At 57.5% G+C, this 17,545-nt stretch overlaps 1 protein-coding gene across 2 annotated transcripts; it reads left to right on the forward strand.

Moving 5' to 3' along the window:
* The first annotated feature begins 389 nt into the window (after positions 1-389).
* RPS6KL1 (ribosomal protein S6 kinase like 1) lies at positions 390-17,081 on the forward strand. 2 transcript variants are annotated; one of them, XR_009355832.1, is made up of 13 exons: positions 390-515; positions 1,877-2,164; positions 3,002-3,126; positions 3,982-4,074; positions 11,534-11,581; positions 11,962-12,094; positions 12,855-13,463; positions 13,845-13,934; positions 14,076-14,158; positions 15,261-15,356; positions 15,619-15,725; positions 16,620-16,762; positions 16,901-17,081. XR_009355832.1 is itself a non-coding variant. In XM_059182798.1 (12 exons), the coding sequence occupies exons 2-12, from the start codon at positions 1,900-1,902 to the stop codon at positions 16,684-16,686; spliced, it is 1,716 nt and encodes a 571-aa protein (XP_059038781.1). In that variant the 5' UTR covers positions 390-515; positions 1,877-1,899; the 3' UTR covers positions 16,687-17,081. The 2 variants fall into 2 exon arrangements, 1 of the variants encoding a protein (XP_059038781.1); XM_059182798.1 differs by having other exon boundaries at positions 16,620-17,081.
* Positions 17,082-17,545: the final 464 nt, after the last annotated feature.

Raw genomic sequence — 17,545 nt, forward strand, 5'->3', positions numbered from 1 at the left:
TTAAAATTTATTTATTTTGAGAGAGAGACAGAGAGAATGGGGAGGGGGAGGGGAAGAGAGAGAATCTCAAGCAGACTCTTCGCTGAGCTTAGGGCCCTCCCAGAGCTCGATCAGGACCAAGAGAGCATGACCTGAGCTGAAACCAAGAGTCCCAGCTCCCCCGACTGAACCATCCCTGCTCCCCTAGTTGGCTTAGATTTCTGAAGCAGGCTCTCCCGGTCGTTACGGACACCAACCCCCTCTCGCCCACCCCATTCCCTCTCCCAGGTGCGGCTTCGCGGATGCTGGGGCTTTAAGAGCCGCAGAAGCGGAGCCGGGTGCTGATTGGCGGTTTATTCTAACGCCGGGGGATGAGCTCATCCGCAGCCAATGGGCAGGCCGCACCCGGCCAGACCCCCGCACCCGGCCGCAGGGCGCAAGGCGGCGCGGGTGCCGCACAGTCTCCCGCACGAGTGAAGGGGCAGTGGCGGCAGGGGTAGGTCCGGCCGCGCGGACCGAGCTCCTGGCTCGGGCAGGTACGGGGTTTGCCCGGCCCCTCCTCCGGGGCCCGGTCCTCCTGGCGAGGGCGTCCCCTCCTCTCACGCGCCCAGCACGCTTTCCTCCGTCTCGCCCGCGCGGGGTGGCGCACCTTGCGTGCCGGGACTCGCGGGCTGGGCGCTCCGCTTCCCGTGTCCAGGCGCCGCCCGGCAGCCCTGTCCCGCGACAGCCAGCCCCGCGGGGTGGCCCGTGGGCCTGACTCGGGCAGCCCAGCCCCTCAGCCTTGGCACCCCCATCCCCACCCCACCCCTACACAGGCCTCAGAGCTGCTGGTCCCCGGGGTGGGGGGAGGGCTGGGCGGAGCAAGAAGGGTGCAGCATCTCTCCCTCCATCCCCTGGCCGCATCCTGGACAGGGTTCAGCTCCCCGCTTGCAGATATGGGTTTCCCTCCCCGCCCCATACCCCATCCTGCTCTATCGAGTCCCTTTCTCCGCAGAGCCAGAGGTGGCCTAGTCTTGGAAGTTCAGGCCCTGCCTTTCTCAATGGGGCCTTAGAGAACACAGGTGCCACTGAGGCTGGGGTGGGGTGGGGGAGGCAGCTCTGCTGGCCGCTCTCAGAGTCCCTTCCTTTCCTGAAGCCACTGCTCTTCTCCCTTTGGCCACTTGTGTCACACTGCTTGGGGAGCAGCCGCTGTCAGGTCCTTGGAGGCCATGTGGCCTCCAGGTTTACTCAGCCAGCCAAGAGGATAGTGCCACTGCCTCCCTGGGGCAGGGTTGGCCCTGACCTCCTTCCTCCACCTCCGTCCAGAATCTGTCCCTCCATCAGTTTATCTGCCCACAGGTTTAAGGCCAGGCCTTGTGCCTAATGCTCTGCCAGGCTCTCTGGGGTGGGGTCCTCACTTGCTGACCTCGGCACCAAAGGAAATAGAAATAAAGCAGGGCAACTCTCCTGTTCAGAGGGAGGTGCCAATGAGCTGAACCCTGAAGGATAATAAGATTCCTGTAGGAGGAGTATGACAAGGAGAACAGGCAGGATGGAGGGAACAGTGTGAGGAACAGCCTTGGCATGTGGTCAACATATGTTTACCATGTGCGAGACACCAGTCTGTGAGAACCCAGGAAGGACGTTCTGAATCACAGATATCCTCAGCTCTCTCCAGTGCTCACGAAATACCTGTTGATCTGAATTTGAATTGAAAGGAGGAGCCCCAAGCATGTTTTTATTCTATTATCACCATTTACAAAAGGTGTGCCCAGTAAAGGGATGTTTCCTGCACCAACTCCATCCCTCCAGTCCCTGGAGGTGAACATTAGTCTCCCATCCAGCGGAGGAAAGCAGGGTAGAGATGGGGGTGTTGTTCCCAGCCGTGGCCTCCCTGGGGCGTCTGTTTAAATTTCAGGTCACCAGCACAGGGCTGCAACCATGAGCCTGGTGGCCTGCGAGTGCCCTCCGGGACCTGGCCTGGAGCCTGAGCCTTGCTCTCGAGCTCGGTCTCAGGCCCGCGTGTACCTGGAGCAGATTCGCAACCTGGTGGCTCCTGGGGCCCCTGACATGACCAAACGTGACTACCTGGTGGATGCCGCCACGCAGATCCGGCTGGCCTTGGAACGTGATGTCAGTGAGGACTATGAGGCCGCCTTCAACCACTACCAGAATGGCGTGGACGTGCTGCTGCGCGGCGTGCATGGTGAGGGCCAGACCAGCCAGGGGCGGGAGCCACTGCAGAAGGGTCGGCTTGGGGCTCAGTCTGTCCTCCGTCCGTCTGTGCTGAGTGAGCGGGGCCTCTGGGAAGAACGGTACTAATCGCTGGCCTGTGTGAGCGGTTCCTATACGCCAGACCCTGGTCTAAGAGCTTCCCTCCCAGTAATGCGAGTAACTCCATGCGTTGTCGATGTCGTATAGAGGAATTACTTTTATTCCTATTTTCCAGATGTGAAAACTGAGGCACCAGGCAGTTAAATTACTTGCTTCAGTTTCCATAGCTCTCATTGGCAGAGCTGAGGTTTGAACCGTTGGGGCTCCCGAGAAAGAGAGTGCAGCCTGTACAGGGCAAAGTGAGGCACTGTCTCTCCAGGGGAGAGGCTGGCCCTGAGGCCAGGTGCCCCTGAGGGCAGTGGGGGTCGGGGGTAGGTGTCAGTAGGAGTCAGGCCCTGCTTCACGGGTCCCACCTCCCTGCCACAGAGCCCCCCACCTCCGGGGCTTCGGACTGCCCAGTGAATTCGTTCCTCTTCCAGTCCCAGGCCCCACTCCGGCCGTTTCACACTGGGTGTCAGAGACGGCAGAGGGGTGTTTTCTGGGAGCTTCTGTCTCCTTCTCTGTAAATGGACACGGAAGTCCCCACTCTGCTCCTTCCCCCAGGGTGTGTCTCCCACCCGGAGGAGGGCTGGGGCGCCGAGTCGGGGCATGGTCTGCAGACCAGCCTCGGAAGCAGGCGCCCTCTCTGCTGGAGAGCAGAGGGCAGGCGGCGGGATCCACCCAGCCCTCTGGGGCTAGGGTGGATCCTGGTGACCCCCTTACCCCACAGTTGACCCCAACAAGGAGCGATGTGAGGCTGTGAAGCTGAAAATTACCAAGTACCTACGGCGGGCCGAGGAGATCTTCACCTGCCACCTGCAGAAGACCCTGGGTGGGGGAGCCAGCCCTGGCACGGTGAGGAGACCCGCTCCCCAAAGGCCTGGGGGCTCTGTGGGGAGAGAGCTGAGCTCCGCCTCCCCACAGGCCAGAAGGCTGTCACCTCCTGTCTTGGGCTGCGTGCAGGGACAGGGCTGTCCCCCTGCTATCCCGCTGGCTCCCCCAATCTCCCACACCCAGCTAGTTCCTTCATTTTCAGACACTTAGTGAATCATCTCCCGGCCAGTCTCACCCCCGCACAGGGCGCATGCACACACACACACACACACACACACACACACCTCCAGACTCTCACGCATGGCTCGTACACAAGCTCCATGTGTACACACTCGAAGTTTCCTCCGTCTGGTGAAGTTTGAATGGCCTCAGGGAGCACAGCTGACCCTTGAATGGGTTTGAACCACGTGGGTCCACTTACACTTGGGGATTTTCAAGAAATGCACCACAGTGTTGGAAATGTGTTTTCTCTTCTGCATCTTATTAGGCTGCTTTCCCCCAAAGCAGGTGCCTGGGCCACATGCCATGTTCCCTGAGACCCACATGGGCCCGGGTTATTTCCCCACCCCTGGGAGTGGCTGCCTCCTTTGGGTGGGGCTTTTAAGACGGGATCTGAAGGCAGAGGACTCCCTGGGTCTTGGAGGGGGGTTAGTGGGGGGCGGGGGTGAGTGTAGAGGGCGGTGTGGTGACCCGGGGCCAGGGTGGGCCCGTTGCCAGTCAGGGCCAGCTTCTCCCTCCCTATGAGGCCTGGGCTCCAGGGACCTCAGGTCTGCCCCCTCATGCCTCCTACACGACAGCTGGAGGAGGGCCTGGCCTGGAAGCGGTGCCTGAGGAAGGTTGGGCCCTGAGTCTGGGGTCTGTCTCCCACCTCTGCAGGGCTTCAGCACGCTGAGGCTCCGGCCCATCCGCACACTGAGCTCTGCCCTGGAGCAGCTGAGGGGCTGCAGGGTGGTCGGGGTCATCGAGAAGGTGAGTAAGCTGACGGCCCCGCTTTTGGTGCTGAAGGAGACGGGGTAGGCAGATGGGGTGGTGGGTGGGGAGAAGGGGCTGGCAAGGGGTCAGCGGGGCCCAGGGGAGGAGAGCAGCTGTGTCCAGGGCTCCCCACCCTTCTCTCCCCCCAGCACACATCAGTCAGGTCCTGGAGAGGAAAAAGGGAGCAGAAAAGGCAACAGCCCCTTTTCCATGGCCTGGAGCTCAGGGCGCCACTCCCTCAGAGATTCAAGACAAACCAGCAAGGCAGTGCCCAGGGCCCCCCCGCCAGCACATTCTGCCCCGCTCACTCCCCTTCTGCTTCTCCACAGGCCCCCACCCACTCTCCCTGTGCACCCCAGGGCTGCAGGCCTGCTGGAGATCCCCGGCCCGCTCCCCGCTCCCCGAGTATGGCTGAGGAGTTCCTGTGGTGGAATTTTACACTCCTCTCCTAAGGCCTGTCCTGCAGAAGGTCCCGGCGCCCAGACGGGCCTCAACAGTTCTGCCCATCCCCTGCCCACCCTCATCCTGACCCCGCCTGAGGCCTTTTCCCCTCCTGTGGGGCAGGCAGGGGGATAGGAGCCGACATTCCATCCTGAACGTGGGACATTCATCAGAGCTGGAGAACCAGAAGGCCAGACATTTGGGTCAGATGAGATCTGAGCCAGTACTCGGTTGCCCTCTGCCCCAACCCAGGCCACACCTGAATTGTTGCTACTCAGTTGCTATGGGGTTCGCAGACTGGCTGTTCATCGGCATCACCTGGGGGAGCTTCCTAAAAAGAGATGTCTGGGCCCCACCCCGGGCCCGTTGAGTCAGAATTTCCAGGGCTGAGCCCAGGCAGTGTGTAATTTAAACACGCCTTGGGGGATTTTGCCGGGCCTGGGAGCCCATAGAGGCCGCCTGCTGCATGCCCAGTGTGGCCGCAGCAAACCCCTTCACCTCCCGGTTGGTTTCCTCATCTGTAAGCCGGGTAAGAGTCCTCCCCCGCAAGGGGGCATGTGGGAACTAAAATGAAATAATTTTTGGGAAAGGCCTGGCACACGCTGAAACATTTGATACGTGCTTGATGGTTCTAAATGCTAGCGACCAGGGCGGGCGGGGAGGCGTGCAGGCTTCCCGTCCCCCAGCCGCGCTCCAGCTGCTTCCCTGGGTGTCTGGAACGGGCCCCAGTCTGTCAGCCAAGGGCCGGCCGGCTTCCATCTGCCTTCCCTCCAACGGCACTCACTGGGCTGTGCGGGCCCCGGCCAAACACAGCGGCTCCCGCAGACCCGCCAGGAGGAGACAGCCGCCACCTTTTCCTTACGTGGGATCCTGCTGAACTGATAGGTGGTGTGGACAGGGGGCTTCCAGGTCCAACCGGTGTGGGTTACGGGGAGTTACAGTGACCCGACTTTGTTTTTTTAATAATCGGAGTTTGCCGAGGTTTGGGGATGCAAATGTATACCGTGCGTTTCCGAGAAGGAGGCCTGTGATAGAATTTCCTGAATCTGTCTGACCCCGGGACACGCATATGCAAAGCATTTTCAGAATCCAATATTCCGAGTCCTGTGTGTATGGAAAGCACACATTAAGGCCAAGCCCAACCATTCTGTTTTAAGATTGTCTTTCTTTCCTTACCCTTACCCTTTCTGGGGCACCCAGCACACCTCCTCCTGAGGTCCTGCTTCCCTTTCCAGGGGCATTTCCAAGTCAGGAACACCACGGTCCCCAAATTAGGAGAGAAGTTAGGGCCCCTCTGGGGCCCAGATCCTTGCAGCCAGGCCTGAATGTGCTGCAGGGGCAGATCCTGGCAGGAGGGGGCAGCACAGGCCAGCAGCCCCCGGGGGTGGGAGGGTGGGGGGGTGGAGGGGTGGGTGCAGAGCGGGGCCAAGGGCCTGCTCAGGAAGCCTGGAGTTCCCCCCTCACCCATGCCCAGTTGTTAGGTGAACTGGTCTGGAGAGGGATGCCTAGGGGCTAAGGAGGTACTAGCAGGGAGAGGGGGTTGCTGGGAACTGTGAGGGGTATGGGGGAGCCGGGACTGGATAGGTCTCTGGCTAGAATACCCAGGGGTTTGCTCTCCGGGAGCATGGGGGGCCTGAGAGATATCACCACGTGTTTGCTGAGCCTCATGTAGAACCCAGGCATGGGGAAGAAAAAGGCCATCCAAGTCACTTCTTGTTATTTTGGCTCAAATACAGGGGTGTTTTTTAAAAATTATCATTCCTTACCAACATTTGAAAATTGGCAGGTTTCACATAGAAGTCCAGATAGCCTGCTTCTCCTGCAAAATTGGAAGATCTGGAAATGCTGGCAGCAAGGGGTCGAGCAAGGGCAGCAAGGGGTCGAGCCGGGGGGAGTGGGGGGGAGGCGCGCTGCTGGTTTTAATGGGACACCGGTCCTCGGGTTTGCTCCTGTCCCTGCCCTTCCCCCTGGGTACCCGTCCCAGGCGCCAGTGGGCCTTGGAGTCAGAGAATCTGTTTGGAACTTCTGGACTTGGTTGCTCCATGAGAGAGAGCCCTCCTGGGATTATGATACTTCGGGCATTTTCAAAGAAAGGGTTGCTGTGTTTCACTGAAGTTTTCAGTGTTCTGCGTCCCAAGATCTCAGTGGGTATCTTAAAAAAAGAAAATCCCTTTATGAAAAGGTGAAAAAGGGGTGCCCAGAACTACCTTCTACCTTCCAAAAAGCAACACTCATCTGACATGAGTAAGGCACATTCTCATTTGCAAAACTGTTGCATTAAACCCTCCAGTTGCCCCAGGGAGAGAGCACTAGACTGTGCAGCCCGGTCCACTAGTCATTAGCCACATAAGACTATTGAAGTGAAAATTAGTTAAAATTGAATATTCTGCTTCTCATTCACACCAACCACGTTTTAAGGGCTTGATAGCTTTTCGTACAGTTCGTGGTTTCTCTGTTGGACTGTGCAGATCCCTGTTTCTTTCATGCTCTATTGGACAGTGCTGCATTTTATTTTTTTCAAGATTGATTTATTTATTTGAGAGAGAGCGCGCGCCCACGCAGGGATGGGAAGAGGGACCCAAGCAGGCTCCCCGCTGAGCAGGAAACCCAATGCAGGGCTCGATCCCAGGACCCCGTGGTTATGACCTGAGCCGAAGGCAGATGCTTAACTCACTGAGCACCCCCAGGTGCCCTTGGGCAATGCTGCATTTTATTTTGTTTTATTTTATTTTATTTTTTAAGATTTTATTTATTTATTTGACAGAAATCACAAGTAGGCAGAGAGACAGGCAGAGAGAGAGAGAGAGAGAATAGGAAGCAGGCTCCCCGCTGAGCAGAGCCCGATGCGGGGCTCGATCCCAGAACTCTGGGATCATGACCTGAGCCTAAGGCAGAGGCTTTAACCCGCTGAGCCACCCAGGCGCCCCCAATGCTGCATTTTAATAATGGTCTGTGTTATAGAGAATGAAATGGAGGTTCATACGGTAAAGTGGATAGCTAGTGCTCTGTCCCCCATAGCACTGAGCAAAAGAGAAGGATTTTTTTGTTTGCTTACTTGAAGGGGAAAATGCCCCTCCACTTTTCATATATGAAAGAGAGAGGAATTTAAAACAGTATATATATTCCACACCATCCTACCTAGCTCTAAGATAAGTGCTATTAATGTTTTGGTCTAATTCTTTTTTTTTTTTTAAGATTTTTATTTATTTATTGGACAGAGAGATCACAAGTAGGCAGAGAGACAGGTAGAGAGAGAGGAGGAAGCAGGCTCCCTGCTGAGTGGAGAGCCCGATGCAGGGCTCGATCCCAGGACCCTGAGATCATGACCTGAGCTGAAGGCAGAGGCTTAACCCACTGAGTCACCCAGTCTAATTCTTTCTAAATAGATAGGGGTCTGTGTGTACGCATGCGTGTGTGTATTTAAAAAATATATATATATATGGGGAGCCTGGGTGGCTCAGTGGGTTGAGGCCTCTGTCTTTGGCTCAGGTCATGATCTCGGGGTCCTGGAATTGAGACCCGCATCGGGCTCTCTGCTCGGCGGGGAGCCTGCTTCCTCCTCTTTCTCTGCCTACTTGTGATCTCTGTCAAATAAATAAATAAATATCTTTAAAAAATATATATGTATACTTATGTATATATGTGTGTATATATATAATTAAACATGTTCCGGTATACTGATCAAGTTTTAAATCTGGTTTCCCCAGCCTTCACCGCTGGTTTTTTGGACTCTCTCTGAGAGGACCTTGGCCAGGACAAGGTGGTAGGGAATCCCATTTGGCAAGGGATAGCGGGGAATTATCCAGAGTGTCAGTATTTGTGGGAAACTCGATTCTCCTAAATGACCCCAGAATTTTCTTTCTTGCTTTTTCAAACGTTGCCCAAATTTGGTCAAGGAGCTGGGACCAGGCTGGGTTCCATCTCTGGCTGTTAGAGGAGAGCCCTCTAGTGGTCAGAAGGCAGGTGTCACTGCTGCCTCGGGAAGGACACTGACTGGGGAGCGCGTTGAGGCCCCGAGGGGAGGGCAGTTGCCATGGTCACCCGGCTGTGCCCCACTTGTAGTTAGGTCTCCAGAGCTCTGGGATCAGCCCTGTCTGCATTCAGATCCTGCCTCTACCTCCTTTTTAGCAGTGGGACTGTAGGTAACATTATCTCTCTGAACCTGGACTTCATCAATAAAATGGGTCACTAATGACACCTTGTAGGGCTGTGGGGCTAAAATTAAGTAATCTATCTTAAGCATTTAGTGCAGGGTAAGTGCTCTGTTACCAGCATGGGACTTCCTTACGACAATGTTAGGAACAGTCACTACAGATTATTGAGAGAGGACATGTGGCAAGGCAGGGGCAGGCCACCGTTAGACTTGTCTGCTGGAAGAGGTTCCCCCTACTGACCTAAGGGAGGTACGGCCGTGACCCCATTTTGAAGTTGAACAAGGTTCAGAGAGGCAGTTTGTTTGTCCAATGTGGTAACTGGCCTTCTCCTGGCCTTTATAGGAACAAAGGGACTTTATTTATTTATTTTTTTAAGATTTTATTTATTTATTTGACAGAAAGTGAATGAGAGAGAACATAAGCAGGGGGAGTAGCAGGCTGAGGGAGCGGGAGAAGCAGGGGGAGCCTGACGAGGGACTGAACCCCAGGACTCTGAGATCATGACCTGAGTTGAAGGCAGACACTTAACTGGTTGAGCCACCCAGAGAGATGCCCACAAAGGGCCTTTTTTTTTTTTTTTTAAATTGTGTTGTTAGTCCCCATACAGTACATCATTAGTTCTTGATGCAGTGTTTCAGGATTCATTGTTTATGCACCACACCCAGTGCTCCGTGCCATCCGTGCCCTCCTTAATACCCACCACCTGGCTCACCCATCCCCCCACCCTCCTCCCCTCCAGAACCCTCAGTTTGTTTCTCGGAGTCCACAGTCTCTCATGGTTCGTCTGCCTCTCTCATTCCCCCAATTCATTTTTCCTTTCCTTCTCCTAATGTCCTCTGTGTTATTCCTTATGCTCCACAAGCAAGTGAAACCATATGGTAATTGACTTTCTCTGCTTGACTTATTTCTCTTAGCATCATCTCCTCCAGTCCCATCCATGTTCATACAAAAGTTGGGTATTCATCCTTTCTGATGGCTGCGTAATACTCCATTGTATATATGGACCACATCTTCTTTATCCATTCGTGTGTTGAGGGCATCTTGGCTCTTTCCACAGTTTGGTGATTGTGGCCATTGCTGCTATGAACATTGGGGTACAGATGGCCCTTCTTTTCACTGCATCTGTATCTTTGGGGTAAATACCCAGTAGTGCAATTGCCGGGTCATAGGGAAGCTCTATTTTTAATATCTTGAGGAATCATCACATTGTTTTCTGAAGTGGCTGCACCAACTTGCGTTCCCACCAACAGTGTAGGAGGGTTCCCCTTTCTCCACATCCTCTCCAACACACGTTGTTTCCTGCCTTGTTAATCTTTGCTAGTCTGACTGGTGTAAGGTGGTATCTCAGTGTGGTTTTGATTTGAATCTCCCTGATGGCTAATGATGATGAACATTGTTTCATGTGTCTGTTAGCCATTTGTATGTCTTCTTTGGAGAAGTGTCTGCTTGTGTCTTCTGCCCATTTTTCAAAGTGATTATCTGTTTTGTGTGTGTTGAGTTTGAGGAGTTCTTCATAGATCTTAGGTATCAGCCCTTTGTAGTGTCATTTGCAAGTATCTTCTCCCATTCTGTGGGTTGACAAAGGGCCTTTCTTTTTTTTTTTTTTTTTTTAAGATTTTACTTATTTATTTGGCAGAGAGAGATCACAAGTAGGCAGAGAGGCAGGCAGAGAGAGAGAGGGAATTAGGCTCCCTGCCGAGCAGAGAGCCTGATGCAGGGCTCGATCCCAGGACCCTGAGATCATGACCTGAGCCGAAGGCAGCAGCTTAACCCAGTGAGCCACCCAGGCGCCCCACAAAGGGCCTATGTATGGCTTCAACAAACCAGTAATGAGGGAAGGTGTGCATTTATAATTCCTGTTTGGTAGATGAGAAAATCAATTCACTTGCCCAGGTTTTAAACACAGTGCCCCTTTCCCACCCCAATCCTAGGATGCAGCCTTTGTGACTGCCCAGTGGCCTGGCTTCGGGGGAACGGGGGGGCCCATTTGCCACCAAGGGGGGGTGCCTCCAGGGCAGGCAGCCAGCCAAGGAGGCACGCCATCAGGGTGCTGGGCTTGCCCCCACATGCCCCTCCCCCAGCCAGATCTTCATCCTTCCTGTCCTGGCATGCTCCTGCTCCCTCCTGTGGCTGGGGTCCACCCCTGCTCACCACAGAGATGGGTCAAGGGCCCAACTCCAGACAAGGCTCCGACCCAGCCATTGGCATATTGCTGCCTTGGACCAAAAGCAACAGAAGGGGGCTGTTCTCCAAAGACGCCTCCAGAGGGAAAGATTATTTTAAAAAAGAGGAGGAGCAGGCAGGGGAAGGGACCCAAATGAGCGTGCCAAGCCTGTGTGTGCCCAGGCACAGCCCAGCCCATGAGTGACCTTGGGCCACACTCTCAGAGCCTTAGATGCTTCACCTGTCAGAGATCAGAACAGGTGACTGGCTCTGAGGTCCCCCCAGTCAGGACACCCTCAAACCCGGCAGGAGGGACGATGCACCACACCCGGGTGAGGGGTCTCCCTGCTTCATGCAGGACTCTGGGAATACAGAGCTGGACAGGGGAGTCACTGCTCTCACATTGCTCCCAGCCGAGTGGGGAGACAGGAAGTTAGACCCTGTGATCGGGCTCCCAGCCTGACCGGAGGGCTGGCACCAGAGCTAATGCCGCAGGTCTAACGAAGGGGGGGTGAGCAGGGCAGGGTTGACGTCAGCTCAGTGGGGGGCCAGGAGCACACTCCACCCCACTGCAGCCTGCCCTCCTCCCTGCCTGGGAGTGAGTTGGCCTCGGTGGAGGAAATGGGGGGCTGGGGCTTGGGCCCTGGAGCCCCAGGAACTAGCCTGTGCCTTGACTGGTGCCTCCTGGACCTTGGCAGGTGCAGCTGGTCCAGGACCCAGTGACCGGAGGGACCTTCGTGGTAAAGGCAGGTGCCACTTAGTCCCCTGCCATCCTGCATTCCCCCGGGGCTTCTCACCGCTCTTGGAAACGCCTACCCCTCTGAGGAGCCTCCTGCCCAGAACCAGTATCTGGAGACCAGGCTCTCTCCAAATCTAAAAGCTGAGCATGTCCCCTGCCTCCCAGACAGACACACGTACTGTCTCTTCCTTGTTTTGGAGGGTGGAGGGCCTGGATTCCATGGTGGGAGCAGGGGTGAGGCCCGGGTCTGGAACTGGAGGGAGGCGGTTGCTCCCCGGGGTGGCTTCTAACTTCCATCATCTGTTCGTCCCTAAAGCCAGGCTAGGACGTCCCCTCGCAGGGCTCCGTCTGGTCTGGGCCGCGCTGACCCGCCTGCCCTCTCCCCAGAGCCTGTCCAGGTGTCCTGTGGCGAACCGGGAGCGACTGACCATCATCCCGCACGGTGTCCCCTACATGACCAAGCTGCTCCGCTACTTCATGAGTGAGGACTCCATCTTCCTGCAGCTGGAGCACGTGCCAGGTGAGGGGACCTCGGGGCTGGGGCATGGCCTCGTTCATCCCCGGGAAACGCCAAGCACGAGGAGGGGGTAATGCGCTAGAGGCACGGCGCCGGGCAGCGGACCTGGGTTTCCTGGGGGAGGACGGCGGGACCCGGCTGGCGCAGGCGACATCTTGAGGAGGAATTTCATGTCCTGGGCTGGGAGAGGGCGTTGACGCAGATGTCCCCTGTGTCACCATTTCCTCCAGTTTGGGCTCTTTTCATTTTTCCAGTCGACGCCCATTCTCTGGAGTGGCCACACAGGACAGTGGTTCCTAGGTAGTGAGGACAGCAGTGGGGCCGTGGAACCCATCACCCCAAGCACAGTGGTTTTTGTTTTGTTTTGTTTTTTGAAAATGAGGGACATATCCTTGGGCCATGATATAGAGTCACTGCAGGGCCATGCCTGGCCTGTTTTACTTGGTTAAATTTCATCCTACTGTTCTCCCTAAAAAGTAAAAAAAAATTATAATATTTTGAGCACGGGTGAACCTACCACAAAAACCAAGGGTAGGAATAATAATTCACAATTCCCTTGGGGTTATGCGCCAATTTTGTGCCAACTTGTGACGCCGGGTCCCCTCTGGGTGAGCCAGAGGGAGAACAGAGGGCGTTCAGGGCTGGTGAGGGAGGGGCACAGGTGAGGACCATGGTGGATAGTGGGGAGGCAGGAGTTGGGGACCTGGGTCCATGCTCTTCTTCTCCCCTGTCCCCATGCTCCCTGCTCCTCTACACGGCCCAGGAGGCACTCTCTGGTCGCACCTGCTCTCCCAGGAGCAGCCCCAACAGTCTGGGGGCAGATCTGGCTCCAGCCCAGAGAGGATGAAGGCTCCACTCACCCCACCCCTCGGCCTCCAGACCCCCGCACTGCTTCCCCGGGAACCCACCTGCCTGCAGGACAGAATCCTTCTGGAGCCTCCACGGACTTCCCGGAGACTTCCCCCAGCCAGGGAGGCCCCGCCCGTCATGCCCCAGAGCGAGGCTGAAGGCGACCCCTCTGCCAGGACCCATACTTCCCGCCCCTCGGACTTTCCGAAGGCCCCAAGTGGCCGCCTGCACCTCCAAGCCAGGCGGCGACCTGGCCAGAGCTCGGACGTGAGGCCCTCTTGGGGGCTCCCTTGGGTTCATCAGGGGGCCGTCCGGGTGCTGGGGGCCTGTGGCCGAGGCAGGAGTCCGAGCCGCCCCTTAGCGGCTGGGGCCCGCCCAGGGTCAGGCTGGGGCGCCTGGAGAGTGAAGGAGGAGCAGGTGAAGCAGTGGGCGGCGGAGACCCTGCTGGCCCTGGAGGCGCTGCACCAGCAGGGGGTGCTGTGCCGAGACCTCAACCCCCGGAACCTGCTCTTGGACCAGGCAGGTAGGCGCCCAGGCCAAGGAGGAGGAGGGATCAGGTTGTCCTCACCCCACCCCCAGACTGAGGAGGAGAGGTCCTCAAAGTCCCAGGGACCTCTGAGGCCGTCTGCTTCCCCTGCCGACCCCCGGCCTCTTCCTACGGGACCCCGCCGAGAGTCTAGTCAGCCAAGGTTGAGCCTGAGTCCCGGGCAGCGGTTCCTAGGAATATCGGTTGTCCCTGGGCCTTAGGGGACCTAGGGAGGCTCTGCCCAGTGCAGCCACTGGCTCCTGCTTGGAGCCTGTCGGGGGAAGCCCTGGAGTCCCCCTTCCCCATGCCACCTGCTCCAGGACGACTAAACACAAGTTTTCTTCCCCTTTGTCCTCCCTACGCACGCTGGCTGAGAAGGTCACATCCGGCTCACGTATTTTGGCCAGTGGTCCGAGGTGGAGCCCCACTACTGCAGGGAGGCCGTGGACAATCTCTACAGCGCCCCAGGCAAGAGGGGAGGAGGGGCTGCCTCTGTGGGTGGAGCCGTGGGCGGAGCCGGCAGAGGGAAGGGCCGGTGTCTGGGGAGGCCGGGTAGAGAGACCAGCCCTCTTGGGTGAGGCTGGGACACGTGTGTTCTTATTGCCACAGAGGTGGGGGGCATTTCTGAGCTGACGGAAGCCTGTGACTGGTGGAGCTTCGGGTCTCTGCTCTATGAAATGCTGACGGGAACCGTGAGTAGCTGGGCCGGGGGTGGGGCCCTGGGGGGTGTCCCCGACTGCAGGATGGACTCAGTTTTGTCCAGCCAGCCAGGGTCGGGGCTGAGGGTACCTGGTTTTCCAAGACCTGGCTGTTCCCCCTCCCCGTCCCCCATAGCTGCCCCCACAGGCCCTGAGAGCCCTGGGAAGCCGCTCCCGCCCAGGTCACGGGCACACTGGGCGCACCTGCCACCCTAGCAGCTAGAGCTAGTGGGACGGTCGTCAACTTAGGTAAATGAGAGTTGAGTTGGGATAGTCAGGGAGGGTTTCCGGAGAACACCTGGGTGTTCTGGAGGGAGGCTGGGATTGGACACAACCCTTCATCCCTGGAAGGCCACGGCATCATTCCTCCCACCCATGCCCGTCTGGGCTATAAGGTCCAGTTTTGGCCGAAGGACAGCGGGCTCTGCCTCCGTGCTTCTCTGTGAGCACAGCATCACACGGGGGCTGGTTAGGCCAAGCAGCAAAGGCAAGGCCAGACTACAGCTGAGCAGGAAATGGCGGGAGTGGATGAAGTGTGTCTGCTAAAGAGTCTCTGAGAGCCCCAAGGCTGGGGTTCTCTCCCCTCCGCCTCCCACCGCCTCTCTAGCCCAGGGCTCCTGGCCTTCCTCCTGGTTGCATCTTGCAGCTCTGCCTGACTCCCTAGAGTCCTCTCCGTGCTCCAGGACTGCAGGGTTCTGGAGCACAGGGAGCTCCTGCCTTGGCCCTGACAGTGGAACTCTATGGCCTGCTGTGGAGATTTTCTTTCCATAAGGAGACAAGTTCCGGTATTGTTCCTGACAGATGCCTGCCCTGAATGCAACCCAAGATGGATGCATCTGGCAGGCTTGGAGCCAGGGAGCCCTTTACCTCCCTGAGCCTGCTTCTTGAAGGTCCTAGAACTTATTTTGAGGGTTGTGGTGGAAATTACGGACAAGGGATGTCAGGCATCTTCTGCCACGCGGCAGGAAGTAACTCCAGAGCAGGACACCTCCCTCCTCCTCGTCCCCATGGGCCGTGACTCAAGGGGAGTAAAGCCTGGCTGCCGCTGGCACGGACAGACGTTGCTGGGGTTGACCCCCGTCCCTGTCTCTCCCAGGCCCTGTCGCAGAGCCACCCCTCAGGAATCCAGCCCCACACACAGCTCCAGCTGCCTGAATGGCTCAGCCGCCCCGCGGCCTCCCTCCTGACCGAGGTGAGCTACGCTGGCCGAGAGGCAGCAGCCTCTAGGGTGGAAGGCAGGAGCTGGGAGGGCACAGCCCTGGGCTGTGTCTGATGCGGCTGCAGGGGGGGAGTGGGGACAACAAATCTGCCCATGCTGCTATCCCAACAGCACTGGGGTTTCGTGGGCCGGGAGTGGTGGCTAGGACCCCCACCCCGCCTCCCACCCCACGTCAGCCCAGGCCTCAGCGAAGGGGCTGGGAAGGCCCGTCAAGCCCACTGGGCTTTTTCCACAGCTGCTGCAGTTCGATCCTGCCCGACGCCTGGGTGCCGGAGGTGGCGGTGTAGACAAGCTCAAGGCGCACCCCTTTTTCAGCAGTACCCAGTGGAGCAAACTGGGGGGGTAAGAGGGGCCAGAGTGGGTCATGGAAGCTGCTGGACTAGTCTGGATTTTCTCTCCCCTCTGCCTGTTGCCCAGAGCAGGCCCATCTCATCAGTGACCCTTGGGCGAAGAAGGCGGGGCCGCTGGCCCCCGCCACCGCTCAGCACCACTCTTGGGCGTTGTCGTAACCATCACCACTGCCCAGAAGGGCCTGGGCGGCCTCCAGCCAGCTCTGGAGACCCTTTCTGGTCACTGCTGAGGGGGAGGGACAAGGAGAGCTCAGCCGGCTGGGCAGCTCGGACCCCTCCGCCCATCTGCTCTCCACCCACCAGCCAACAGCTCTCTGTCCCTTGACCGCAGACCTGCCGGGTCACAGGTGCCTTCCCCAGCCTGAGCTCTGAGCTCCTGGCCGCCTGCTGAGTGGACTGCAAGCTCTTGTGACTCAGCAGCTGCCCTGTGCCCCATGTGGGACATCTCTGGAGACTCATCTGAGGATACGGGTCCACTGGCTCAGTGGACCCAGACCAGGGCCGGCCAGCCTGCTCATGTTAGCCGTGCCCCTAGGGGGCCTCTTTCCACTCCCAGGCTCTGCCTGCACGGGTTGGGGAGCTGGGAAAGCGGGGAGGCGGCTGCAGGGGGCAGGAGGCGAGGCGGGGGGACAGGACGATCCACTCCCCACCCTGACCATGCCCCCTACCTTCGTGTTTTCCGATGGGAAAACAAAGGCAGGCAGGAGAGGGAAATCAGGATAAGGAAGGGGAGAGGGAGTCACTTAGTGCCCCTTCGTCATTTTGAAAACAGAGTAAAGGGCTCCCTTCCCCAGCTAGCCCACCAGAGTGGAGAGGGGAGCTGCCCCATGGGCCTCCAGGCTGGAGCCACTACCACACTCTGTACCCATTACAATTCCCCTCTCAGGCATTTGTCCTATTTACCATTTTGCATTTTCGTCTTGGGGGTCCATTCAATTCATCGTCCACTGTGACTTCACAAAACACATGGAATGATTGCCTAAGCTTTTAGCCAGAACCAAAAATGTTTCTGGTCCCTGAGGAACCGGGGTAAGTAGTTACCTCAAAGAAAGTCCCCTCCCAGGTGTGGGGGCCCTCTGATTCCCCTGGGGGCTCACCCTGTCACGGGGGTGTGGCACCTAAGAAGGATATTTCACCAGACCTCTGCCCCCAACCTCTTCCTTCCAGTGTCTCACCACCACCACCAGGGGGCGCCAGACACTTCATCAGTCTGGCTGTGAAGGCCCAACTCTAACTAGGGGAAGGGACGACTCCTGCAAAGGGCAGGCTGGGGGAAACAGACTGTGTGCGTGTGCTTTCCCTGGGGCTTGCCCATACCTCCCCCACCCTAATAAAGCCTGCCATTGCCTATGGTGTTCTTGCCTCCTGAATGCGACCAGAGCAGCCCTGCTGGAAGGAGAGTGGAAGGCTCCCTCAGAGAAGCTCCATGATAGTCATGAGCTTGGGGTCCACGAGGGTACGAAGCGGGGGTGATGGTGAAGGGCATGCCAGCCTGTGCCCTGCACAGCTTTGAGCTGAGAGGAAGGGATGGCATACAGGGGGCCCTAGAATCTGTGGGAAAGTCTTACAAGGGGGGCATGGTACCTGGGGGGCGGGGGGGGGGGGGACAGGACAGTAGTCTAATCCTCCTCACAGTGAGCCCAAAGATGGGTGGTGGCTTCCATTAAAGACATGAAGGTAGGGCTGGTCAGAGCCGGGGGAGCCTGTTAAGTCTGTGCTTTTGCTATGCTATCAGACCGGACTGCTTCCAACCACCGCCACATCAAGTGTGAGTTGTTTCTGAACTTCTGGGCCTCATCCGTGCAACACACA

The sequence above is a fragment of the Mustela lutreola genome, chromosome 7, assembly GCF_030435805.1.
Source record: "Mustela lutreola isolate mMusLut2 chromosome 7, mMusLut2.pri, whole genome shotgun sequence".
NCBI classification, from domain to species: domain Eukaryota; kingdom Metazoa; phylum Chordata; class Mammalia; order Carnivora; family Mustelidae; genus Mustela; species Mustela lutreola.